The sequence below is a fragment of the Mycena indigotica genome (assembly GCF_014461135.1).
Source record: "Mycena indigotica strain 171206Taipei chromosome Unknown Mind.scaff0001, whole genome shotgun sequence".
In the NCBI taxonomy this organism is placed as follows: domain Eukaryota; kingdom Fungi; phylum Basidiomycota; class Agaricomycetes; order Agaricales; family Mycenaceae; genus Mycena; species Mycena indigotica.
Window position 1 is genome coordinate 4377375 of NW_023503000.1, and position 24445 is coordinate 4401819.

A 24445-nucleotide genomic window follows, 5' to 3' on the forward strand; every position below is an offset into this window, starting at 1 on the left:
ATGTGTCAGTCAGCGTCAGCGCGTCAGCAACGACTTCGGCCCTCGACTCAAACTCTCTTCAGATTCGGAGTGTTGGACTTCTGGCAGTCAGATTGGCGCCGTTTAGAGCGCGCAGAGCAGGAGTGGAAATCTACTTGAATCTCCTGGGACTTTCAGCGGTACACGAGTAAATATACTTACCATTGACAGCCGCGCTCAGAAATTCAAATAGGAAGTCTGTTTTTGCGACCTAAGTATTGGCCCATTGAAGGACCCATTTCGTGAGCGGACGACGAGTGTCTACGCCCTGAGTCGCTGGTGGCTGAAAGCGAAAGGAGCAAGTCGATGTGTGGGTAGAGTGGAGTCAGAGTGAGAGACTGATTTGTTACTGACAATTGTCGCAGATCACCCATCACCGGCCCGGGATTATCCCGGCACGCTGGCGAAGTTGAGCTAAGTGTTTTTATTCAGTTGAAGCAGCAGCTCAGAAACGCCAGCCCTGTTGACTTAGGTGGTCCGAGTTCATCGCACCTTCGATCCAGCTGCATGACTGGCCTCAATCTGAAGAACGTTATTAATAACGACACCCCCAATATCTTGCTCTAAGTACTATCTTGCTTCATAATGTGCCTGTGCAGCAGGTTCAGTGCACCTCCCATTGTTCATACCAAAAAAAAATAAGTACTCAACGTTAACCCAAACAGCCAATGGATTCAGGTCAAGATTCAAAAAGCAAACCCGACACTTTGTTACGGTTCAAGACTCTATCTATGTTGTCTACCATCTATTTTATCTATGCAGTCGGAACATTCCGATTCTATCAACCTCCTCGTCTTCTATGGGTCTGCACAATAACCGCGTAGCGCGTTTTGAGGCTCTCTAATGTTGCGAGCGTGCACCCTTGGCGCTTCAGCGCTTCTAAAGCCGATAAAAGCGCCTCGACTCCTTCGTGCCAAGCGCGGTTGCGCGGGTCGGAAGGGAGGGCCAAGAGGAATATGTCGCATGCAGAGCTCCAAATAGTCTAACAATCCAATTATCAACTTGAACGAAGGAAATTGCAGAAGTTGTCATACCCCAAGACACGCATCACGATAACCCGTTACCCCGGCCGTACGAACGAGTCTGACGATGGCTGAAGCCGCCGCCATTGATTTTGTTCTCGAAGATTGTGCATGAAGGGCGATGCTACCGGCGTGAACGAGCGAGTGTAGAAGCAATGTCCGTGGATTGACATCGACGCGCTCCACAATCCTCGTTATTTTCTCCAAGACTTGATTCAACACTTGAAGGTTTCCTTGTTTCCTCACAGCTTGCTCATATATAATGGCTGCTTTTGCAAACAGAGCCGAGACGTTCGTGCTTTGAGGATGGTTAGTCTGGTCACTGTCGCCAATAAACTTGGCAATTGTGCGCGCACTCTGCTCTGGTAAAGCGCGAGCGTCCTGTGGCGAGATAAGCAATCTAATGGGGCGGGAAGAACGATGAACATACCCCAGAGTATTGCTCCTTCTCTAAAGGCCACGGCGTATCGACAATTCCATACTCCAAACTCGGAGGAGCTAGTGCAATGCCTGGATCCTGGCACTATATCACATTAGTTAAGAACTTCTTTTTGAGGACGGAGATCGCACCCATATCGCATTAAGGACGACAACACTCCAAAATGCATCGATACGTTGCCCCTCCTCCAACCCAGTGACTGCAGGGGTCAGTTCGTCCAACGGGTTCAAGCTGGAGGAAACATTCCCGACCGCCATGGAAAGGTTTCTCCCCGATCTTATACGCCACAGTCCCGCGGCCATGACGATGCTGACTGCAACGCCAGCATGATATCGTCCTTCAACAGCTCTGCCCACTCGGAACAGGTAAGCAGCAAGAAGGATATGAGCTTGCAGTACTTGAAGAATGGCGCCGGGAGTATATGCGTTCGTGAGGCCAGTCGAAACACTATGGAGAGCAGCGGCGAGAAAACGCGACTCGTGCATGGCCGTCTCTGGCTCGATATTGGGTTGCAAGTGTGCGCCCCATAGGCAGACAGTATCCAACAAAGCAGCGGAAGGTCCCTGACTTCGATGAGAGCCATGTTCTTGGAAAAGCGGATCGAAAAGACGTGGATCGAGGAAAAAAAGGCCGAATGAAGATGAATTAGCCCCGAAAGAAAGGATGCTATTAGGGTATGTGAGTGAAGTACTAGATCCAGGCGAAGTGATTGTTTACAGGGTCCTTGCGAGGGCAATTGATTCAGGCCCCGACCGTTCAGCCTGCCAGAAGGATTTATTGAATCGATGGTATATGTAAGGAAAACGTAAAGATGGTACCGGCATTGCTGCTGCACAGATTAGAAAGAAGTAGAAACATGCAAATGAACAGACTCCACTCACTAGGATTCGAAAAAATAACACCTGGGGTGCGTGGACGAGTCCCTTCAAGAGACGGATGTGTGGAGTGGCCTTGTCCCGGATAGTATGGGTTATGAAGTCCGACTGAGCTCCCAGCTTGGAAAGGGCTTTCCATCTCCTGAATCCTTGACTCTAGAATCGATATCTTTTCTGTGAGTTGGATGTTAGCGACAGCAGAGTGACCACATGGAAAACAATACCCTCGAGAACTTGAGCTTGAGTTGGGCCAGTATCGGTATATTCACAATCATGGAGACCGCCTCGAAGAAACTTGGAGCAAGGAGTGCAAATTGGACGACGACCATCGCACTTCTATAACCATTTAAGACTCTTGTGGGATCAAGGTCAAGTACTGACCACTTTACGACGCCTGTAAATGCTCTGTTAGAAGCCATTTTATGTAACGTCCTAGGTACCTGCAGTTCAAACACGCCTTTCCTTTCTCTAAGTTTGCCAATTTTGCGCTCAAGGACCCTTCTTGACTCATCCGGATTGTTTGACTGCCGTCTGCCATTCCCCCGCCTCGCGCCTTATATCACCGTCGTTGAAGCGGCGGCTCGTGACGATGACGAGGCTGCTGAGCAAGGCATAGCGCGAAGTAAAGCGTCGAAGAAAGTTTGCCTTACAAAGCCACTCTCCCGCTAGACTCGCTTCAAAGTTGTTGCACCCATTTGGCGTCTTGACTCTCAGGCTGCATATGAGGTATTCCGTCGAAGAAGACGCTGAACTGCATCGGATAGCTGCGGATGCCTGAAGAGGTAGAGAAATTAGCGCTTTGCTGCTGCGGATTGGGCATTCTGCTCACTTGGTCGTAAGCAAACAGGTGAAGACAATCACCCGAAAAGGCAGGTCACGGACCAGATTTGGCATCGTTATGACTCATCGTTGACCCGGTTTCACCCAGTCATAAATGACCAATCCCGCATCTCGTCCGACGCGCTCAAGTTTGCAGGGAGTTGTCAGGAATACGCCGGCACTGTCAGCATCGCGCCTTTGCTTGGTTATATCCAGGGCTTTTGAACAACCTCAAGATTCTGGAGTTGCTCAAACTGCTTAATACTATGGCCAAGCGTCCGAGTCTTGCCGCGAAATATCAGGAACTCCGTCCCAACTAACCCTGCGTTTGTTGTAACGGATCCTATAGCGACCTGTCAAGACCTCTGAGAAGCAAGACCAACCACTGTCGACATATAAAGGTTTTTCCTACCCAAAGTGACAATACTGCTGCTATCGGAGTCTTCGACTGCATGTGGTATCCTGCTATCACATACATATCGCCAACTTACTACTTACAGTGTTGCCTCTAAGCATTTAGAGTCTCAAAAGATGCTTCGGAAGCCACTCGCAATCCAACCAATGACACAGACCAACGCAAACGCCGAAACTGTCGATCCAGGGGCATCAGTTGCACTATAGGACTTTTCTTCATTTTGTCCATGTTCGTACTTGACTTCTGGACTGGCTCGTGGTCCATGCTTGTTGTCACTATTGAATAAGCGTGGCCATGGCCCAGTCAAACTTGCTACTTGTTCAACAACATGCCAGTGGGGACTATAACGTTCAAAAATACTGGTGCGCTACCACTGTGGCTTTGATTTTCTTGGAATTTATCTCGCTCTTAATTTACTATTACAGTATCCTCCTAGTATTCGCTATATTCTCCGTCTTGTGCAGAGCAACCTTAGCCTTGAGGGCTCAAGGACAACCGCACCAGGATATTCTCAAAATGCCTCATGTTGATGAGCCCAAGCCCATGAAATGACAAGGTCGACAAGTGTCTGACACCCCAGCGCCTATTAACCTCTATCTGGGACAATCGCACTCAGGCTCGCTTTCTCCGCTTCTCAACTTGAAGTCTCAAGAATGGTCAGAAGATTCAGAGGAGCATTCCTCCTTCGTTTCATACGTCGATTGCGCCATTGATAATAGCTTCAAGTTATTCTTGGGTAGGGAATTATGGTATAAAAGGTCAGACGTGTCGAGTTGGTAAGTCAGAGCAGCAATCACATCCTCTGAAACAGAACCGCAATGACCACCTACACCACCGCCCTCGTCTCGTCCAACCTCTTCGGCGACAGCAAAGGCAGCCACTTCAACGACCTCGAGGATGGTGCGCCATTCTGTGTCGGACGGAGGTCACTGCTGACATCTATAACGTTTTTCAGTGCTTGGTAGCGTGAATATCACCATCGACACCTCCAAGCCAATCAAGAACATCAAGATCATGCACGGCGGCGTCGTCAGTCGATACATCCATGGTCCTCAGTAGAACTTAATTCATCAGATCGACGGAATCGAAGTCAAGTACTACAAGTCCTCGTCTGGCGGTACGCAGACTGTGCACCACGGCACTTCTTCGGACTGCGACGATAGCAGCCTCCACAAAAGTGACATCCCTATTGGTGGTAAGCGTTGAGCACACTCCCTATGCAGTCATTATACTAGTACTTTTTCTCAGATACCGAATCTATCATTGCCATCTCCGGAAAATCCGGCAGCTCTTCCTGGGGGATTCGTGTCACTCAGCTCAGCTTCGCCATCTACGACAGCAAGACCGGAAATTTGCGCATCTCAGGCGTACGTTGTTCTTCAATTTTCGGAATATAATCATAACAGCATGTATCTCAGCCCTATGGCAATAGCGGCTCTGGGACGGCCTTCCGCGTCACTGCTAATGGAAACTTCATTGCTCTCGGTGGCTTTGCAATCAACACTGATTCCAGCTGTAAGCTCGTTCAAATGTGCTTAGAAGTCTCACTTATCAGCTTACTTGCGCAGTGGATCAACTCAAAAAGGCGGGTCAAGACGGCGGGCTTTATGGGCTTGTCTTCGATGAGGTTGACTACCGCGCGGTTTGAATGCAGTGACGGTTATTGCAGTACGCTGAAGCTCAAATAACTGACTGTTTTATCCAACATATAAACCATTTACCTTGCTCACTGTCGATTAAATCCCCGCATGGGGGACAAGATCGAGGACGACATCATACTTACTAGGTTTATTTTCCGTCCGGATATGTCGTATTACACCCGTAGCAGAGTGCGTATGCTGATGAGTCTTCAAACTCCAAGACTCAAGCCCAAATAAGCACTTCTTACAGTTGTCTGACAGCATTTGATAGATAAAATCACACAGCATATCGAGATAAAACAGTCCCTCTTCTTAGCTGAGTTGCGCCCAAGTCCCAAAGAAATCTATACAAAGGAATCCACCTCGGTTCCCTCGACCTCCTTGCCCGCGCGCGATAGTTGAGTTGTCGTCAATTCCGTATGCTCCGTCAGAAGGACCGAGGTTCGCCTTCCGGACTGCCTGAGAGATCAGAAAGACCACCTGAAACAATAGCAGGAGCAACAATGCACGTTTGTCGTCGTCGTCCCGGTCTGAATTCCATTGACTTGAAAGGCGAATGACGGCCCTGTCGATGCATGGGCCATATTTCGCGACGCAAGTGAGTTAGCGCCGCCGCCTTCGAGAGCTTGACGCAGTTTTTGGCGCGAGTTGAGTCTGACTGGGGCATTAGATGTTGTACATAAGAGGGTCGATACACACGTCGCGAGTAGAGCGTTGGTGTAGAGACGGCCCATAGAGAAGTGCATGGCCTGGTATTATGTAATGAGTAATTTCCATTGGGTCGGAACAGAACAGACAATGAAAATGAAGGTGTTGGGGGTGGCGAGATACTAAAAAGAAGATTTAGTCGGGAAGGCACGAAATCAGCGCTGGCCTACAACGATTAGGTCGGCAACGGCGAGGACGCTAAGATTAGTCATGATTATGGACTGATAAGTAGGTCCGGGGGCGAACCTTGTGGCGAGTCCGGTAGCGACAGTGTATTGAACAATGCGATCCACGACGAAACTGGAGCTAAACAAACCAATAAATTGGATTTGGCTGCCATGACAATTCGTCTGCTTACCGATCAAAGCTTGTTTTCCCTTGTCGAAGATACCAGACTAATATTATTGCGATAGCAAGGTCGACTTGAGGCTTGCGATTAGCTATTGTCGGAACGGGGACAACAGCCTACCAGCTGCTGCTAGAGCAAATACAGAAAGCACTTCCCCCGTGAATTGGTCGAAGGCGGAGACGCTCGGAATGCGGCTGATCTCACCCGAGATGGTGGCTTCGAGGATAAAAATCACCAAACAAGGAATGCCAAGGACAATTGTTAACATCCAGTTCCTTTGGCTGAAGTTCCAGATACTATGCAGGCGGTCAGAGTGTGGCACCTACAGGAGGAAAGAAATCTGGCGAACCGGGACAGGAAGAAGCATTGACATACGAAGCAGGCAAAGCCGACGAATACGAGGTGTAAATCAAGCTCTTGCGTGGAGATCAAAAGTGCGGCTCCGTCGCCCCAGCTTTGAACAAGATAGTGGTAGCATGACTGGGATATGAGGACCAGATGGGCGACATCGAGAAGCCTGGAATCGACGGGTAAGATACGAGCCAAAAAAACGCAGCCTGAGGTGTCAACATACCAGACGCACGCAACAAGGAGCTTGATAAAAATATGGTCTTTGGGGAAGTTGGCGTAATATAGATACGTTTGCAGAGTCAAAACTCCTTGGAAACTGTACGGCGGCGCCGGCCATCAATAGAAGCTGGCAAGACATACAGACAGACACCTTACAAGGTCGCAAAAAGAACTAAAAGTAGGATGTGTCAACTCCGGAGATCGTGTTGAATGACTGACCTCCGACAAACATCGCCCCATAAGTCACCGACAAGTCAACTTCACCCATACTGGACACGGTCCAAGAGAGAGGAGCAGGGAACTATCTTGTTCTTGTAGCCTCTTCATAAAGACGCCCAGAGTCCGAGTCGGGGCCGAAGTAACTTTGTGGTGTACATGAACCTCCAGCGAAGTTAGTTTAGCTCGCGCCGATTCCGAAGAGTACCTCCGTCCTCAGTTCGCCTGTGCTTGGGTAATCTATTGTTGTGTCCGTGTTGTTGTTCGATGGTTACACATGCCCGTTTCGAAAGGCGTGATATTCGGAAGACATATGCTACCTCGGGCGCGATCTGCACGCGAGGATGCAAATAGTGGGTCTACAGGAAGCTTAAGGAGGGTGAGTTGACGGTTGACAGAAAGAGGAAAGAGACAAGACTCGTGACATTAGGCGGCCTTGCGCCTCTGTTCTTGCTGTCATCACCTACTTAGTTAGGTTAATAACCTCTCACCACCCGCACCGCCTTGGATCCTCATGGCTGGCCTTGGCGTCGTCCAACGAGCCTTCCGAGGGCTCCAAAGATCGGCTCTCCGAGGCGGTCAAGCTGTTGCGACAATCTTTCTAATTTCTAATGTAGACGGTGCGCATACCACTGGTCAGTATCGAGTGTTTCTCTGATTTCAGACCTGTTTTAGGTTCACATATATAAAAGGGCGGAGCCCCGAATGAAAACGGACTTCTAGCTCATTTTCTTATTCCGTTCTCTTGTCTTTTCACCATGTCGGCTCCTGCGATTCCCATTCCCCCTAATATCGGCTCCATGTAGGTGTTCTTCAACTAAACTATAAACCTTGCATACTGATGCAACGTCTAGTGCGGCTTCCCAGGTAGAAGCCTGTGACCGCTCAGTTGCTTCAAGTGCTGATTATATCGCCTAGCTCATCGGTTCTCTGCTTAATTTCTGCTTATACGGCGTGTTGGCGGTCCAAGTTTGTGAGTTGACCGAACTGTCCTTTCCTCGCCGCCCACTCACCTAACACCAGACATCTGGAGGCTGTCGTTCCCATCAGACAAAGCTACAATCAAGTGGCTGGTCTACCTCATCTTCCTCGTCGAAACCGTCGCCACGGCTCTAAATGGCTATGACATTTACTATTGGTTTGCAGGTATGTCTTTCCTTCCATGATCAGTACTGCTCCTTAGCGTTTTTTCAGCCGGATTCGGGGACATTCTGCGATTCTCTAAGCCGCATGTTTCGCCATTCTACACGCCGATCTTGGGCTCTGTTATGGCATTGGTCGTACAAACTTTCTTTTCCTGGCGCATCTACATTATCAAGCGCCAGGTCTGGCCCCTTTGCATATTTATACTCCTGGTGCGTGTATCTGATGATCCAAAATTGCCTATTGGTTAACGAAAGCTCGAAGATATCGTTACTCCAAGCAGCAGGGGGTCTTGGTGGTGGAATCTCTTCTTATCTCAGTGCTAATGAGGAGCATGACCACAATCGGGTTATCTTCGTCTACGTCTGTCGACTATTTTTGTTCTTCTCCACGCCATTAACGAGAGGACAGCTTTGGCTCATTGGCGAAGCTGTCGCCGATGTATTGATCGCGGTGACGATGACCTATCTAGTGAGGGCATGTTCTCTTCGTATGAGTCTTCTAAGTCGTTATAGCTTCTCAAAGCGGGACAACAGCAGCATCGGCAGACAAATGACATTGTGAAGCGAATTGTACGCTTGACTGTCGAGACAAACACAGCATCAACCGTCGTTGCCATCATCTCCCTGATTCTCTTCTATGGAACTCCCAATACGACGTTAGTGCATAACTTCCCTATTTTTTCTTGTCTCGCTCAGATTTATCACAGCTATTTTATTGCGCCAACGATGGTCCTCGCGAAGTTGTATGCTAACACCCTCCTCGTCACCTTCAACAACCGCGCGTTCATCCATAAAGCAGGCTCCTCGCACGTGCAGTCGTCGACGGGCATGTCTAACACATACACCGGCAGCACTAGCGCGAAGAAAAGCCAACCGTTTTCTGCCGGCCTGGGGTTGGGAACAAATAACGAGGAGCGAATGACGTTTGCCGATCCAGGGCGGGTGACCATTACATCGACATCGCGTCGAGATTACGAGTTTGACGATGGGAGTCGGAGGGGGGATGCATATGCGCTTGAGCGCTTCGATGTGGGTGTCCTCGTTTCCCTTGTTTTTGGCGAAGCTTAACAAAAGACAGTCAACGCCTGCGAGTCTTCGCGATAAGCCCAATAACGAATTGTGAAACGACAGTCCAAAGCTGCTTAAGTTAATGCGTAATGCTACAGAATATCGTGTACTAATAATGATATTGCTGGAGAGACACAATTTGTACCAATCTTGATAATAAGTGCAAGGTAGGCAATCTGTCTTGCTAGTGCGTCTCTGGTGTTAATGGTAGACAACACTGCCCATAACACCAGATTTGCTTAGTGGTGAAAGGCAAAAAGCAAATCTTGCGTGACATCACGCGATTCGCTTAGATTCTCTTTCTCACTTTCCACCATGTCCAACGCACCACCAAACGCTCTGAACGCCAACGCAAATCTCATCCCCATTACCTCCGTCGAGCAATTTCAAGCAACATTATCCTCCGACCTCACTCGTATTTCGCTCATAAACTTTTGGGCTCCATGGGCTGCGCCATGCACACAGATGAACGCTGTGGTCGCTGAGCTGGCGAAGAAGCATCCGGCCCTGTTGGTGCTCAACGTAGAAGCAGAAGAACAAGCAGACATCGCCGAGTCTTTCGACGTCGAGGCGGTCCCCTCCTTCGTCGTTTTACGGGTGTGTCTCGGGCTTGTCTCGGTCGGGATTAATAATCAGACCACGATCTAGGGCCACACTCTCCTCGCACGAATTTCTGGTGCTGATGCCCCAGCCCTCACACAAGCCATTGCCAAACACCTCTCCGCTCCCCCTGCTCCCGCTCCATCCAACAAAACCCCAACACAACAGCCTCCCTCGAATGAGACACCCGAGGAGCTCGAGAAGCGAATGCGGGGGCTGATGAACCAGCGCCGTGTCGTTCTCTTCATGAAAGGCACACCAGAGGAGCCGCGTTGTGGTTTCAGCCGCAAAATCTCGACATTATTGAGGGAGCATGCTGTCGACTTTGCGCATTTCGATATTCTGAGCGACGAAGATGTCAGGCAGGGTGCGTCGTTCGGGATTCGTTATCCTTTCACGCTCTCTTAACGCCTTCATATCAGGACTTAAGAAGCTGAACGACTGGCCCACGTTCCCGCAGCTCATTGTTGATGGCGAGCTCGTGGGTGGTCTCGACATTGTGCAGGAGATGGTGGAGAATGGGGAGTTTGATACGATGGTCAAGCGTGGATAGATGCGTCTTCTCAGATAGCCAGTCACAAAGGAGATTCTGTTGCACGAATCCGATTGTTGGACAATGGCCGGGAAATTCCTTTTGGTCTCCGTGTTACTCGAGCTCCAACGGTGGCGCGCCCCGACCATATGAAAGTTGCTCGTGGGTGTTGAAACCATTGAGTACTCACTGGCAGTTGATATGAGACACGAATTAGAAATCGACCAAAAGTTCTCAAGAATTATAATGCTTCATGGCATGGCATTGCAATGCCTCAAATCATAATCCACAGCAACTAAACAGCAAACCAGAGCGTCGTCGTCACTAAATTTACTGCGGGCGGGGATGCTATCCCCGGTAAAATCTTCAGCCTCAGCCCCGGTGTAACCCTTCAAATTAGTGGACTGTGGGCATTCAATGATTCAAGGCAAGCTTGAAAGTATGACTTCCCCACTGGCAACAAACTTGAATCGGGGCTGGAACGCGCCTTGACGCGAGGAGGTATTGGTATTATAGTAGTAGGCGATGTTGCTCGTAAGCAGTTACAAATCAGTGGGTCTAAATGCCAGCGAATTCGTCTCCCTCAGTAGTATCATGCCCCATCAGTCTCAGAACGCCTCTTGCTGCTAACACAGGCATCCATTGTCGGATCTGACCCTCCGGATGCGGCTCTTGAGAATTCCACTGGGACCCAGAGTACACGCGCACGTGCTTCAGCCCTGGGAGATCACCAGCGACAACGCCTAGTAGCTGGTCGAGCGCCGTCCATTCCGCGGGGGTCGTCTTCTGCGACACGGAGAGGACGATGGTGTGCAGTTGGACCAGATTGGTCAGGGGCCCGAAGCGGCGGACCATCTGGGTGAGCGATGAGAGAAATGGGATTTTGAGGTCCAGTGTCTGAAGCTGCGAGGCATCAACGAGGGCGTCGGCATCGACACTTTGGTTGAGAAACGTGTCTGATGACTTGAGTGACTCGGAATGCAGAGTAAAATGGTGATAGAGCTCACCTGGGAAATAGGCACGTATCCGCAGGTCCTCCAGGGTTGAAGTGTTTAGCTCGATAAGCGAGCTCATTGGCGTGTTGTGGAGATACAGAGACTTGAGTTTCCCGAGATCCACCCGCTGGAATGCCCCCACCAACGCCGCGACATTTGCCGCGTCAAGAAAATACAAGTCTAGCCGCTCCAGTGTCACCAGTGGTTCTGTCTCCCCGTTCGTTTGAGATATGGATGTGTCCATGAGCGTCACTGAGCGTAATACGAGCGTGCGGAGCCCGGAATTCTTGGATAATAGGTTTTCTAACTGCGTAGCATTGTCGAAGGTAAAATACCACAGCGTAAGATGGTGTAAGCTGTCCAAGGCCAGGTCACCAAACACGGCCATGTACTCCGCTGCCCACCGAGCACCATTTGGGACGGGGTAGATATCCAGTCGCTCGAGACCCGTGGTAAGAGTGAGCAACTGTCGGACCAGGACACCGTTGCCGTCTTTCAGCGCGGATTCGATATAGAGTGCCTTGATGTAGCCAGCAATGTGTGGGCTCTGGTTGACGATTGTCGCCAGACGGCTTGCATCCTCGCCGATCGTGACGCCGTGAAAGATATAATGCTGGCAAGGTCGAACGAAGTCATGAGCAACCAAAGAACACGCGCGAAGCGTTGTTAGGTATTCGGATGCATTGTCCACGATCCAAGGGTCAGCAGAGAGGTCTAGCGGGGAGACGATGGCGTCCACAATCGCGTATATCAGCTCTCGAGGAAGGTCAGACATGAGTTTTACGGTCAACTCTCATTGACAAGAATCAGATTGATCAAGACTTTCCCGCTGATCGCAAACTTGGGGTCCATCTCTTACATGGGCTGTAGGATGCTGTCGAATGTTATTATTTGTGGTCCTATGGATCTCCCGAAACGCGTCGCGGCAATTGCTAAGCAAAGCCCGATAAAAACCTTATTCTACGTGACATGGTGTGACGATTACGTGACACCTCTCTTCCCGCCCTCCTCGGCGCTTTGCTCGCCTGGATGGCGATTGGGACCCCTTCCAACTCGCGCCAGCGCAGGCGCAGTCTCAAGGCTCTCTTGCAACTGCCTGCGCTGTTTCCCCGCACCGTTTCATTCACCCCTAACTCTCATGGACAACCTGTCGCCGGAATTTCTTTACCTGAAGACATCCTCCATGAAATTCTGCAAGAGCTCCCCGCATCGGATATTCTCAATCTCTGTCTTTGTGTCCGTGCTCAAACCCCCTTGCCTTTCCCAGTTTTGTTGACGCTTCTCTAGTCCTCTCATCTCCGGGCTCTGCTTGCGCCAGAGCTCTACAGGACGATGCATCTCCGCTCTAGCCGTGCGTGCGAGTCCGGCCTCAACCTGCTCGCGAGGCATCCGGAGCTTTGCGGCCACATTCGCAAGCTGGCGCTCCGGCCAAACTACTATCTCGCGTGGCCTAATCGCGATAGCGCTGTCGACGAAGTCTGGGTCGCGAAAATGGTCCGCATAATCGCGCCGGGGCTCAAGAAACTCAAGACTTTCGACTGGGATGGGACCGAGATGCCCTCAAACACGCTGTGGCGGACGCTCCGCGAATCGTGCGTAACAGCCCCGTTTGTGTCGCTGTAAGGCCGATAACAGGTTGCCAGATGTCCGGAGTTAACAGAGCTGTATACCAATGTCGGGTTCGAGTCTCTGAACCCCCGGAGCGAGGTATGTGCCAGTGGATAGCCTGGTTCGATGATTGATTGACGCCCCCAAAGCTCTTCAATTTCGATGATCTTACCCTCTTCTCGCTGTCTGTCCGTCATGGACTTCCAGACTCTTGTAAGCAAACAGCATCACTGTTTTATTGGTGTTGATGAATAACAGCCGTTTTCCCTCTGCGAGAGGAACTCCCTCCTGCTCTTTGGGACATGCTTCTAACGCGCTGTCCAAATCTCACCGAGCTTACATTATGCTCTTTCTCTGCCGGCCAACGGATATTCCAAATCGACCGAATCGTCGAGGGCGACTGGCCCGCGCTCACATCACTAACACTGGGCACATTCGGATACAATGCCGATTTCAGTCTCGCCTCTCAACCCCCCGAAATGCCACGCTTTCTCTCAAGGCACCCGCGGCTATCGGCCTTGCGTCTTTCATGGAACTTCAGGCGATGGATGTCGCCGGACGAGGATGCCGCGTTCCAGCTCGAACTGCCTCAAACATTGGAGGAGTTCTCCGGCATCGCCCAACAACTTCCGTGTCTGGGCTGGGAAAGCATAACAACGATCGACTTGATGTGCGAGCCGCTGTACTCCACTCGGTTCATCGCTCTCTGCGATGCGCTCAAGGCCATGCCTCTGCTCGCCAATCTCGAAATCTGGGTCCACGTCGAGCCCAACATGGCTGCCTATGCCGCGTTTCTGCGCGACCTCTGCGCTGCAACCCCCAAACTGGAGGACCTCCATTTTATGTGTACGACTCCGTTTGGCAAGGTAGCTGCATTTCTCACAAGTAAGTATATTTCGTGTCTGACAACAGCATGGCAGAAACCCCTTAGCATCCTTGCCCGCGCTCTCCGGGCGCTTCCCTACCTTCGGGCATTTGCCCTCACCAAGGGGCACCGCTACGCGGATGAAACGATGCGGGCTTCGGCGGTCCGCGTGTTCCGGGCCGTCGCCGGCCCGGCATCACAGACGCGGCTGGAGCAGGTCAGTGTCCGCTGGGCGCGCGCGGCGTGTCGAAACCACCTGAAGCAAGAGGGCACGTATGCCCGTGTCGCCCCGTCCTACTCGGGCGCGGAGATCGACGCGTGGGAGCGCGGGCTGCGGGCCGTGGGCGGGGCGTTCGAGCGCAAGTATCGGTTTGCGCTGACGAGTGAGGTCTAGACGCGAAAAAATCCGGAGCCAGCTGGCCCTATATGGACTATCAGTGTACTGACGACCCTTCATGTAGTGCTTTCCTTTTGTCTGCTTTGCTTTCGGTGTACGTTGTTGTACTATTATCGGTTGTAATTGTATCATGGTTGTGTAGATAAGTGTAGTTTGCGAGGGCATAGGTGACTCACTGGGCTGATTGAGGAATTCCCCTCTTGGAAAAGTCATTGGTTAAAGACACTGGTAGATAAATGGCAAATTTTGACATAAAGAAAAATTTTCTAGATATTAAGAAATCTGGGCTTTATCCCACAGGACAACAGTACTTAACTATATCTGATTTTTGTGAGTTTTTAAGATATAAAAAACAAGTGACTTATGTGACTCATGTGACATGTGAGATATGACATGATATTATTATTTTTTTTTTTGAGTGTTTGGAGTAATGAACTTCAGTCTGCAGAAGCATTCCAAAGAATATCTGCTGGGTGCACCAGAGTTTGCTAGTAAAAATCCCAGGAAGTAAACTCAGGAGGAAATGCCTTTATGCATGTCTTAGAACTAGTGTGCAACTCCTGCTTTGTTGTGGTTCATCTAACACCTTTCTTCAAAGGGAGAATACCTACTAAAACCCCTTCTCATTTTCTCATTTATTCAGTTATCCAGCAAGGAGTCTTCATCCAGCAGAAGTCCACTTCAAGTATTTAGTACTACTTGGTGGTCAATAGCTAATTAATAAAATTTATTTTTATTAGTTAAAATTCTATTACATTGAAGTATTGAACTTATCATTGTTAGCTAGTGTTTTTGTATTTCATGAATCTGGAATATCTTACCAGGATTCTTTAAACATCTTTCATTTATCATATTTCAAATCATATACTATGCAGTAGTGTATTTCAGAAGCTTCATTTGTATTTGCTTACCAATATTCACTCTTTGGATTCTGCCCTGGTAGAACCTGTCAGACTTTAAGGCTGTGCAAGACTTCTCTGAAGAACATGCACCTAGAACAGAACAGACAGATTGTTGGGCCGGCAAGCAAAGCGAGCAGGGTAGAATTGAACCAAAAGGGCCTGTTAACGTTGTCGAAGTCAGTGTTGGGGGTTGAATTGGGTTGTTTTGGGCCCGATGAGTTGGCAGTACCTCCTTGTTGAAGATCTGGCAGTGGCGAACACGAGCCTTTGCCAAGACGATGATGTCAGCGCCAGCCCAGGCTCCAGCGCCATCACCGACACACAACACGTCGGGAACTTTCTCCACACTGGACTCCACTGTTCTTTTGACTCACTTTATAGAATTTGCTAGAATATCTGTAGTAGTATAAATACTTGTCTTGTTTCTCAGTAATAATCCATTTTTTTTTTATTCCCGTTATTTGGCCTCTACAAACAATGTATGGTAGCCATTATCAATCATCTCCAGAACTACTTTGTCTCTCCCCTCGTGTGTGCTTTCCTTCGGTATCTTGCCCTTCCAGCCAGCGTAGCTCAGGGCGGCGGCATGGAGATGGGTAACATTAGTTATCTCTGTAAAAGATTAGTATGCTATAAAACAGGATGATCACAGGGGAGCCGAGGGTCCTCACGATGTTATCTGCTCTGTTGACTTCCTGCGTGGCTTGTATCGGGATACCCGGCAGAATGCTCCAGCTATGACAACCCCATGGTCAAGTAGGCGTTGGGCCGATTCTTCACTAGCCATATCGAATCACATGGTAGCCTTTGGCAGGGTGGTCCAGTCTTTTCGTGTGAGTGGTGCAAACCTCCGCATTTCCCCACTTTGTACCCCCCCGCAGCTTCAAAGACTTGGAAGAGGTCATCCATCTTGTACTTCCGCATCTCCTTGCATGGTGCCCCGTGTACCACAATGGATGTCCAGGGCTCATCCATGTCCATAAACGGTGCTGGGCTTGCGCCACAAAGTTGCTGAACGTGTGCAATTATCTTCTCTTCGTAGTCATCACGTAGCTGTCACGCGGTATATGGGGCATTGGTGTACACCGGTAGGTGTCCCTGTGGTGTCCAGGAAACACCTCTGATATGTGGCAGTACTGATTTCTGGGTGCTGGTTACTTTGCAGAGGGTGGTCGTAAGCACAGTTTCTGATGGCCGCTTGGAGCTGTCCAGTTTTTTTGGTGAAGCGCAAAAACAGCACGGTATGCTGAGCAGGAGGTTGGTTGTTGGTGTGGTGTTGCCTGTTGCGTCCCTCGGCTGACAGTGGTTGGCTTTGTGGTTGGTCTGATGGCCATCGGAGGTGATCATGGTGGCTGTGCTGCCACACTGGCAAAAGTCGGGAGCGATGTGTGCACGGCCGGTCGCGCTGCAGTTATTCGCTGGTGTAACTCCTCAGCAATGGCTTGTAAGTGGCTTGGGTAACCTGGTACAGAAGCGCCAAGTTCCATAGCATCAAGGGTCGCCCTGGCCTTTGCGAGCAAAAGCCCAAGGGCAGTCATGAGGGGAGCTTGCTCCTCCCCCCCAGCAAAGTGCAGGGGCATTCGATGTTGGGTGTCAGCAGTGGGGTTGCATGGTGTCTGTGTATGTGGGGGCCCCTCTCCGTTGGGGGAGCCGTCTGAGGGTTGGTGATGGTGGTGGTGGTCCAGATCAGAGATCATCCGTAATAATTCATTGAATTAGCATCTATTCTTTCAACACTCCTTACACAAAGAGAAGCAGTACAATAGATGATCTAAGTGATAGAGTATAGTGTACACCATCATGCCTTATATATGCAGGCCTACTAAGGGGTGATCTGTCAGACTGCGGGTCGGGCTGTGCAAGGACCTCTCCTAAGAACGCGCGCCCGGAACAGAACAGACGGATCGTTGGGCCCGCAAGTATGGCGAGCGGGGTAGATTGAAACCGAAAGGGCCTGTTAACTCGGTCCCTTGTTGCTGTCGGTGGTCAAAGGTTCAAATCGGGTCATGTCGGGCCCGGTGAGTTGATGGCACCTCCTTGCACGGAGTAAGGTAGTTCTTCAGACGATCTAAGCGATAGAGTACATGGTACGCTGATGAGTGTGGACGGCAAATGAGCTCTCTAACCAACCTAACCAACAAAAACACCAAACTCCACTTTTCGTAGAGAGAAAGATGTATAATGTCGAGTAGGAAAAGTCACAAAACCCAATAATCGTCAACTCCTTGTGCGAGAACAGGCCCCTGTGAACAGAGCCTTGGCACAAATGTGTAAGGTTGTAGGGTAGATACGAGTTTCTTGCAAAAAACATTGATTTTGTGTGCCCAAAGTGTACTATTGACGAAACTCCGCAATAGAGAAGTGCCAATACGATGCCTGGAGAGTTTATACTCATTGGATCAGGACTAACTGCCTTAAACCCTCTGAGTTGTCTCGAGTCAGGAACTAACCGCCTTAAACTCTCGACCAGCAACCGAAACCCAATAAACAGCAACCGGAACTCTTGTATTTATAAGGGCAACCCTGGAGACTCCGACGAAAGCCTAGCAGGGGAGGATCCAAAGCGTGAATAAGACTACAGGAAATACACGGAGGGACCGACCTAGCAGGGGAGGATCCAAAGAGAAGAAACTCTAAGGGTCCGCCTGCTAGGGCGCCAACTATATACTGGTCGTCCGTAACTGCCGACGTAGAGCGCAGAAGGCCTGAGCGGCGTCGCAGGCTCTGTCCCAGGGTGATCGTTGGGAGGGTCTTGACGGATCGGTGATTGTGCGGGCGAAGGAGGCCGTGGACGATGGTCGGGGTGGGTCGGAGCGTCCGAGGGGGCGCCGGTCGGATGCGCCTCGGATGCATTCGGAGGGTCGAAGGAGGCCGCGGGGGGTTCCCCTGACATCACCCCCCTTTGAATCGGCATCCCGACGCATAGTTCGGAAGGGCAAGGAGTCGAAGGTCGCTGAGGCGATGTGCCGTGGTTTACCTGGGTACCTCCGATAGAAGTCCGCAATTTTGTCTGGCGCGAAGACACGGTCGAACCGAACCCACGAGTCGTGCGAAGCATCGTAGCCTTTCCACCTGACGAAGTAGTTAAGACGCTTATACCTTATCCTGGCATCCAAGATTTCCTCGACTTCCCATTCGGGGACTCCGTCCTCTAGTTCGGGGGCGGTTCGTCGTAGCCGGGTCGTCCATTGAAGGGGTCGTCCTGAGCGAGCTCGAGTTTAACAACGGGGAAGACGGGGTGGAGCTTGGAGTAACGCGGGGGAGGTCGAGCTTGTAGGCACCTTTACTGACCTCTGCGAGCACCTTAAACGGTCCGAGGCGCTTGTGGGAGAACTTCTCGGAGGGCCGAGTTGTTCTGATGTCAGAGGCATCTAACCAAACCTTATCACCAACTTGAATATTCGGAGCGTCCGATCGTCTCCGATCGTAGTACCGTTTATACTCGTCTTTGGCTTTGACGAGCGCGGCCTTCGCCTCGGAGACGCCGTTTGCTATCCGATCGCGAAACTCGTTCACTGACTCCAACTCTGAGCGGGTGCCCGGCTCGAAACCCATTCGGGAGCCGGCCAGTGTCCGTCATAAAGGGTACCTGTTGAGTGGAGGAGTGAACGTGGTTGTTATAGGCGAACTCAGCGGCAGGGATAAGCTCGTCCCAGTCGTCTTGTTGGTAGTTGGTGAAGATTCGGATGTACTGCTCGAGCTCCTGGTTAACGCGTTCGGTTTGTCCGTCGGTCTGCGGGTGGTAAGCCGTAGAGGTAGCCGGCTTGACGCCAATTAAGCGCCAGAGTTTCGCGTAAAGTCAGCGATGAACTGCGAACCGCGGTCCGAAATGTACTTCTCGGGGTTCCGTGGTGTCTCCAGACGTTCCGATAGTACAAGCGGGCAGCTCCGACCGCGTCTATTGTCGTATGGCATTCGGTAAAGTGAGCGCGTTTCCTGAGGGCGTCAACCACTACCATAACCGCGTCATACCCATGGGCCTCGGGGAGCTCGACGATGAAGTCCACAGTGACGGTGTGCCAGCGCCGGGGGAACCGGTTGGATGTAGCTCCCCGTGCGGAAGCCTTCGGAGGGCCTTCGACGACAGCATAAGTCGCAGGTCGCGACGTAGCGTCCGATATGGCGGGACATCTGTGGCCACCAGTAGTTGCGCGAAACCAACTCCAGGGTCTTGAACCGCCCGGCATGTCCGGCGACACGCGTGTCGTGGCAGAGCTCTATAATGCGCCTCCTCAGGTCTTTGTCTTTGGGGACTACAACCTTGCCGCGGAAGTACAGGAGGTCGCCTGAGACGGCACCCATAGCTGTAAGAATTAGCCTCCTGGCTTAGGTGCACCTAGGAAATGCATTGCCTAGGATACTAAATGTACCTAGCCTAGGTGTACCCAGTGATCAAGGCTAGAATCACCTCAGGGTGTCTAGATCAATATAGCATCAGTGATGGAATAAATGGTTATATAATACCTATAATATTAATATTAATACATATATAATACTTTAAACTCCTTTTCTTCAGGCCGATGACCCGGTATATAGTTGGGAAGGCCTGTGTCAATAATAATCCTAATTTGGACAAAAATGATGTATTGTAATATAGCCATCAAAAGTACTGATGGCAATCAAAAAATGGTTCCACATTAAAAACATTATATAAATGGGTGCACTAGCTTAGGTAATAGAATACCAGATAAAGAGTAATAATATATATCCCTATTAAAATAATGCTTTGGCCTAGGGAGAATTGCTAGGCTAAAGTTCTAGGTGTACATAGTCTCTGGCTGTACCTAGTATTCTAGGCAATGCATTTCCTAGGTACACCTACTGGATTTAGGCTAAATACTACCACTACGGCTCGAGACGGCCCACTCATCCGAACGCAATGAGCGGGGGCCCCGAGCTTGACCTCGGACCTTCAAGAGTTGCCGAGCCGCAAGTGCGACGGGTTCCTCTAGGTCAGGCTCACCGGATAGCGCTTCCTTGATGTCGCGGACAAGTTCGGAGCCAGGCCCAGAGACAGTGACGGCCTCAAGCGCGCGAACGTGGAACAGTTCGGGGCGTAAGAGGGTGACATCCGAGTTGTCGTCGGAGATACCGTGGTCAGGCCGGCGGGAGAGAGCATCGGGACGGCCCATCTGGCGACCTGGGGACGTGGTGCAGCGTAAAGTCAAACCTGGAAAGGTACAACGACCATCGGGCTTGCCGACGATTAAGGTGTTGCGCCTTTCTGAAGTATTCCAAGTTCTTATGGTCAGTCCAGATCTCGACCGGATGCCTGGCGCCCTCGAGGAAATGCCGATACTCCTCGAGTGCGCGGATGATCGCGAGCATCTCCTTGTCGTGAATCTCGTAGTTGCGCTGGACATCATTTAAGCTTTTGGAATAGAACGCTACGGGTGCCACTTCCCGTCCGGGGCGGATTGTTGTGAAAGAACCGCCCCGTCGCATAATCTGAGCTGTCTGCTTCAAGTCGGAAAGGCCGAGAGTCGTCCGGGATCGCTAAGACAGGTTCTGATACGACCGTGTCCTTGATGGCTTGAAAGGCGGCGGGCCAGGCGTCTCCCCAGGTCCATTTCTGGTCTTTCTTGGTGAGCGCAAAGAGAGGTTGCGCTAGGGCCGAGAAATCCCGAATGAACCTGCGGTAGAAATTAGCAAACCCCAGGAACTGCTGAGCGTCCTTCTTGTTTTCGGGCGGAGGCCATGCGGAGACTCCGGCGACCTTAACGGGGTCCATTTCGACATGGTTTTTGCGAGATAATGACCCCCAAGTACTCGATTGACGATTTCTCGAAGTCGCACTTTTCCTTGCGAAGGTACAACTTGTGCATTCGGAGCCGCCGAAGGACCTCCCGGACGATCTCGCGGTGCTTGCGGAGGTCCGAATGTGCGATAAGGATGTCGTCGAGGTAGATCATAACGTCGCCTGAAAGAATGAGATCCTGGAAAATGTCATTCATCATCGTTTGGAACGTCGCAGGGGAGTTTGTCAGGCCGAAATACATCACCAAAGGTTCGAACAACCCTCGGTTAGTCCGAAAGGCCGCCTTCCACTCGTCTCCTTCTTTAATCCGGACGTTATTAAAACCCCAGCGAACGTCGAGTTTGGTGAAGTAAAGAGCGCCCTTGAGCCTGTTGATAAGGTCGTTAATCAACGGAAGGGGGTACCAGTTCTTAATCGTCATTGCGTTGAGGGCGCGGTAGTCCTGGACAAACCGAAGCCCTCCGTCCTTTTTCTTAACGAAGAAAGACGGGGAGGCCATCGGAGATTTCGAAGGGCGAATACGGCCTGTGGCAAGTCCTTCCTCGATGAACTCGTCAAGTTCGCGCTGTTCGAGGGGAGAGATCGGATACACCTTGCAGTTAGCGGGCTTCGCGTCGGGGACGAGTTCGATAGCGTGGTCCCAAGCCCTTCGTTCTGGTAACGTGTCAAAGGACTCCTTGTCGAAGACGTCTTGGAACTCCTTGGCCCAGTCCGGGATCTCCGAAGGCGGAGGGGCCGAGTTACGGGCGAAGGCCTCTGCAAGGCGTTGGGACACTGTACTGCCAGCGCGGATCTCCTCAACTGGGGCGAAAGGAGGTGTAGAAGATGCGGTCGCCGTCTTCAAGATGCTCGTCGCCGTCGAGATCTGGTGAGGGCTCCGGAGGGTCCGAAGCAGCTCCGAGCTCGTCGTCAGCATCATCTGGGCCAGCGATATCGATAGCGCAAACAGTGGGGAAGGCGCCCGCAAGTAGTCGTGATTTAAGGAGTCGGAGCCGCCGAACCTCGGCGCGTTCGGTCCGCTCTTCGTCACGGCAGGTAGAGCAGCTGCGGGGGCAACGACTCATTTTCACCTCCTTTGTTTCCCAGTTGATCTCGGGGTTATGCTTTTTGAGCCAGGAGTATCCGAGTATCAGGTCCTGTTTCCCAAGGTGGGTTACAGCCAGCTGAACGCGTTCGGAGTGTCCGTTGTACCGTAGAACGAGGTCCGCGATTTGGCGAATAGACCCAGCATCATTGGGGGTGCCGTCGACGTTGTAGACCGGGATGGGTACTGAGAGATTTCGGACTGGCACATTATTCCGGTTGACATATTCTGTGTCGATAAAGTCCGAAGTAGCTCCGCAGTCGACCAGACCCGAGAGGGAGAGCTTGAGCGCGTTCGCAGTGGACTCAAGTTCAAGGGGGAGGTGCAGCGAGTTAACGCCAGGAGCGGCAGAGATGGTATAACTGCCAGGTAGCTTTTTCTCCCAGGCAAGTCGGCGAATCCGAACGGGGGGCTTCGGAGGGGGCAGAGGGTGCGTCTTTCGTTTCGGGCTCGTTGTAGGGCAAGGGAGTTGATTCATCATACAAACAAGTGAAACGATTTATGGACGCGAACGAGGGCACACCAGTCACTCGTCGCGGGGGACAAAATCCTCTGCCGGAGCCTCCGAATGCGCCTCCGCTAAGGCCGCAGTATCGGACAACCGCGCAAGCAGCTCTCCCAGCATCTCATCGCCAAGTTGCTGGATTACCTCGCCGAGGATGTCCATATGGCGGACGTCGCGGGGAGCGGACAGTCCCGAGCCAAATGGTTGGGGTCGCCGATCTGAAGCAGGCTCGACGAGGGGCACCCCGAGCCCTAGTACGATCCAGCTCCATAGGGACGGGAGCCGGAGGTACCGGGACGGGGCGCGGGCCGCGGGTGGCACAGGCGGGGCCACCGGGCGGATGGGGAACGGAGTTGCCGAACGAGTGATGGGGAAGGCGCCGCGCGGAGCTCCGGGCGGTCCAGGGGTAGCCGTTCCCTTAATGAGCTTCGCCGCACCAGGGCTTCATATTGTCGGAAAGCCCGAGTGCGCCAGCCCAGATAGTCACGGAGGTCTGGGGGGTCGTTCAAGAGGTGATGCCGTTGTTGATCAAGGGGTCAAGTCCGTGGCGGTACTTGGTTACCTTAACCAACGCGTCTTGAAGCCAGCGAGGTCCATCAAGTCCTCGAAGTCGCCGGTATATCCGTAGACATCCCGCGTTCCCATGTGATAACCCCGCTTTCCAACTTAGCGAGCGCGAGGTCCTGTTCGTTCTCTCCTCGACGAACCGAAGGCGAAACTCGGAGAGGAACTGGCTCCACCAAGGGAAGGGGAAGGGGTTTTTGCTCCCATGACGCTCTGCCCATTGCTGAGCAGGTCCCTCCGCCATATAGGACATGGCGTAGTGGACGGCCTTTTCTTCGCTCGGCTCTCCGTTAACTACGAAGGCCTCCGGGGCAAGCCGAGCGTAGGTTTTGACCGCATATAGAAAGCGCGGCCGCGTTTGCGATCTCCGTTAAACGCAAACGGGGGGTTTGGTCGTAAGACCAGTTTTGAGGCGACAGTAATGTCACCAAATAACGCATCCGTCGGGGGCATTCGGAGATGCCGGCGGTTCGGGAGCTGCCGGAGGTGGTGCGGCAGCGGGAGCCTGGGAAGCAAGGTGGGTGAGGATATTGGTGAGGTTGTCTAGTTTCGCCTCAAGTGCGTCCATGCGCTGATGAGTGCGGAGTGGGGACAAAGCAAATGAGCCTCTAACTAACCAAACCAACAAAAACAACCAAAACTCCACTTGAGATAGAGAGAAAGTTGTATAATGTCGAGTAGGAAAAGTCACAAAACCCAAAATATCGTCGACTCCTTGTGCGAGAACAGACCCCTGTGAACAGAGCCTTGGCACAAATGTGTAAGGTTGTAGGGTTGATACGAGTTTCTTGCGAAAAACGTTGATTTGTTGTGCCCCAAAGTGTACTATCGACGAAACTCAGCAATAGAGAAGCGCCAATACGATGCCCGGAGAGTTTATACTCGTTGGATCAGGACTAACTGCCTTAAACCCTCTGAGTTGTCTCGAGTCAGGAACTAACTGCCTTAAACTCTCGACCAGCAACCGAAACCCAATAAACAGCAACCGGAACTCTTGTATTCAGCAACCGAAACCCTCAACCAATAATCCTCCCGACGCGATAATACTATTTCGAAAGAGCTAGCAAGATAGATTTGACAAGCTAGATCCCCAGATGCACCTAGTAAAGCGGGGCAATCCGTGAACCTGCCAAATACAAAACAGAGATATAAATACTAAACAGAAATTGATAGAATCAAGAAAAATCATGAGTAAGAAAAGTAGTCCATGCGCATAATTGTATAGGTATCATTTCGCCATACGGCCCAGAGTCGAAAATCCAGGTCCAGATGACTGGTATCGCGTGTATTGGAGTCAATGACCTGTGTAAATCTTCCGTGTTCGCGACCATCTAGTTTTGCTTGTGAAGAA

General features: G+C 51.3%; 7 protein-coding genes across 7 annotated transcripts; 4 read left to right on the forward strand and 3 right to left on the reverse strand.

The window, feature by feature from the left end:
* Positions 1–799: 799 nt before the first annotated feature.
* MIND_00121100 (Zn(2)-C6 fungal-type domain-containing protein) lies at positions 800–2892 on the reverse strand (the record flags this gene model as incomplete). The annotated part of the gene is made up of 10 exons (XM_037358147.1): positions 800–1000; positions 1053–1421; positions 1471–1563; positions 1611–2145; positions 2197–2240; positions 2298–2305; positions 2361–2528; positions 2579–2690; positions 2736–2748; positions 2795–2892. 10 exons carry the CDS (start codon positions 2890–2892, stop codon positions 800–802), a joined length of 1641 nt encoding a protein of 546 aa, XP_037226057.1.
* A 1514-nt stretch (positions 2893–4406) lies between these two features.
* Positions 4407–5236, forward strand: MIND_00121200 (uncharacterized protein; the record flags this gene model as incomplete). The annotated part of the gene is made up of 6 exons (XM_037358148.1): positions 4407–4488; positions 4544–4617; positions 4663–4783; positions 4837–4955; positions 5007–5103; positions 5157–5236. 6 exons carry the CDS (start codon positions 4407–4409, stop codon positions 5234–5236), a joined length of 573 nt encoding a protein of 190 aa, XP_037226058.1.
* A 304-nt stretch (positions 5237–5540) lies between these two features.
* On the reverse strand, positions 5541–7123 carry MIND_00121300 (ANK-REP-REGION domain-containing protein; the record flags this gene model as incomplete). Its single annotated transcript, XM_037358149.1, has 12 exons — positions 5541–5683; positions 5731–5882; positions 5928–5977; positions 6026–6058; positions 6107–6134; positions 6183–6242; positions 6295–6358; positions 6406–6581; positions 6635–6802; positions 6860–6952; positions 7012–7027; positions 7075–7123. The coding sequence occupies 12 exons, from the start codon at positions 7121–7123 to the stop codon at positions 5541–5543; spliced, it is 1032 nt and encodes a 343-aa protein (XP_037226059.1).
* A 706-nt stretch (positions 7124–7829) lies between these two features.
* Positions 7830–9339, forward strand: MIND_00121400 (uncharacterized protein; the record flags this gene model as incomplete). Its single annotated transcript, XM_037358150.1, has 10 exons — positions 7830–7873; positions 7926–7938; positions 7990–8044; positions 8095–8217; positions 8266–8426; positions 8479–8577; positions 8626–8685; positions 8730–8872; positions 8924–9245; positions 9295–9339. 10 exons carry the CDS (start codon positions 7830–7832, stop codon positions 9337–9339), a joined length of 1065 nt encoding a protein of 354 aa, XP_037226060.1.
* Positions 9340–9599: 260 nt separating this feature from the next.
* Positions 9600–10701, forward strand: MIND_00121500 (Monothiol glutaredoxin-4; the record flags this gene model as incomplete). The annotated part of the gene is made up of 5 exons (XM_037358151.1): positions 9600–9881; positions 9933–10251; positions 10307–10395; positions 10452–10578; positions 10634–10701. The coding sequence occupies 5 exons, from the start codon at positions 9600–9602 to the stop codon at positions 10699–10701; spliced, it is 885 nt and encodes a 294-aa protein (XP_037226061.1).
* A 273-nt stretch (positions 10702–10974) lies between these two features.
* On the reverse strand, positions 10975–12198 carry MIND_00121600 (uncharacterized protein; the record flags this gene model as incomplete). The annotated part of the gene is made up of 2 exons (XM_037358152.1): positions 11424–12198; positions 10975–11372 (listed from the first exon to the last, which is right to left on the reverse strand). The coding sequence occupies exons 1-2, from the start codon at positions 12184–12186 to the stop codon at positions 10975–10977; spliced, it is 1161 nt and encodes a 386-aa protein (XP_037226062.1). The 5' UTR covers positions 12187–12198.
* Positions 12199–12398: 200 nt separating this feature from the next.
* On the forward strand, positions 12399–14278 carry MIND_00121700 (F-box domain-containing protein; the record flags this gene model as incomplete). Its single annotated transcript, XM_037358153.1, has 6 exons — positions 12399–12647; positions 12699–13003; positions 13055–13118; positions 13169–13232; positions 13278–13885; positions 13940–14278. Exons 1-6 carry the CDS (start codon positions 12441–12443, stop codon positions 14276–14278), a joined length of 1587 nt encoding a protein of 528 aa, XP_037226063.1. The 5' UTR covers positions 12399–12440.
* Positions 14279–24445: the final 10167 nt, after the last annotated feature.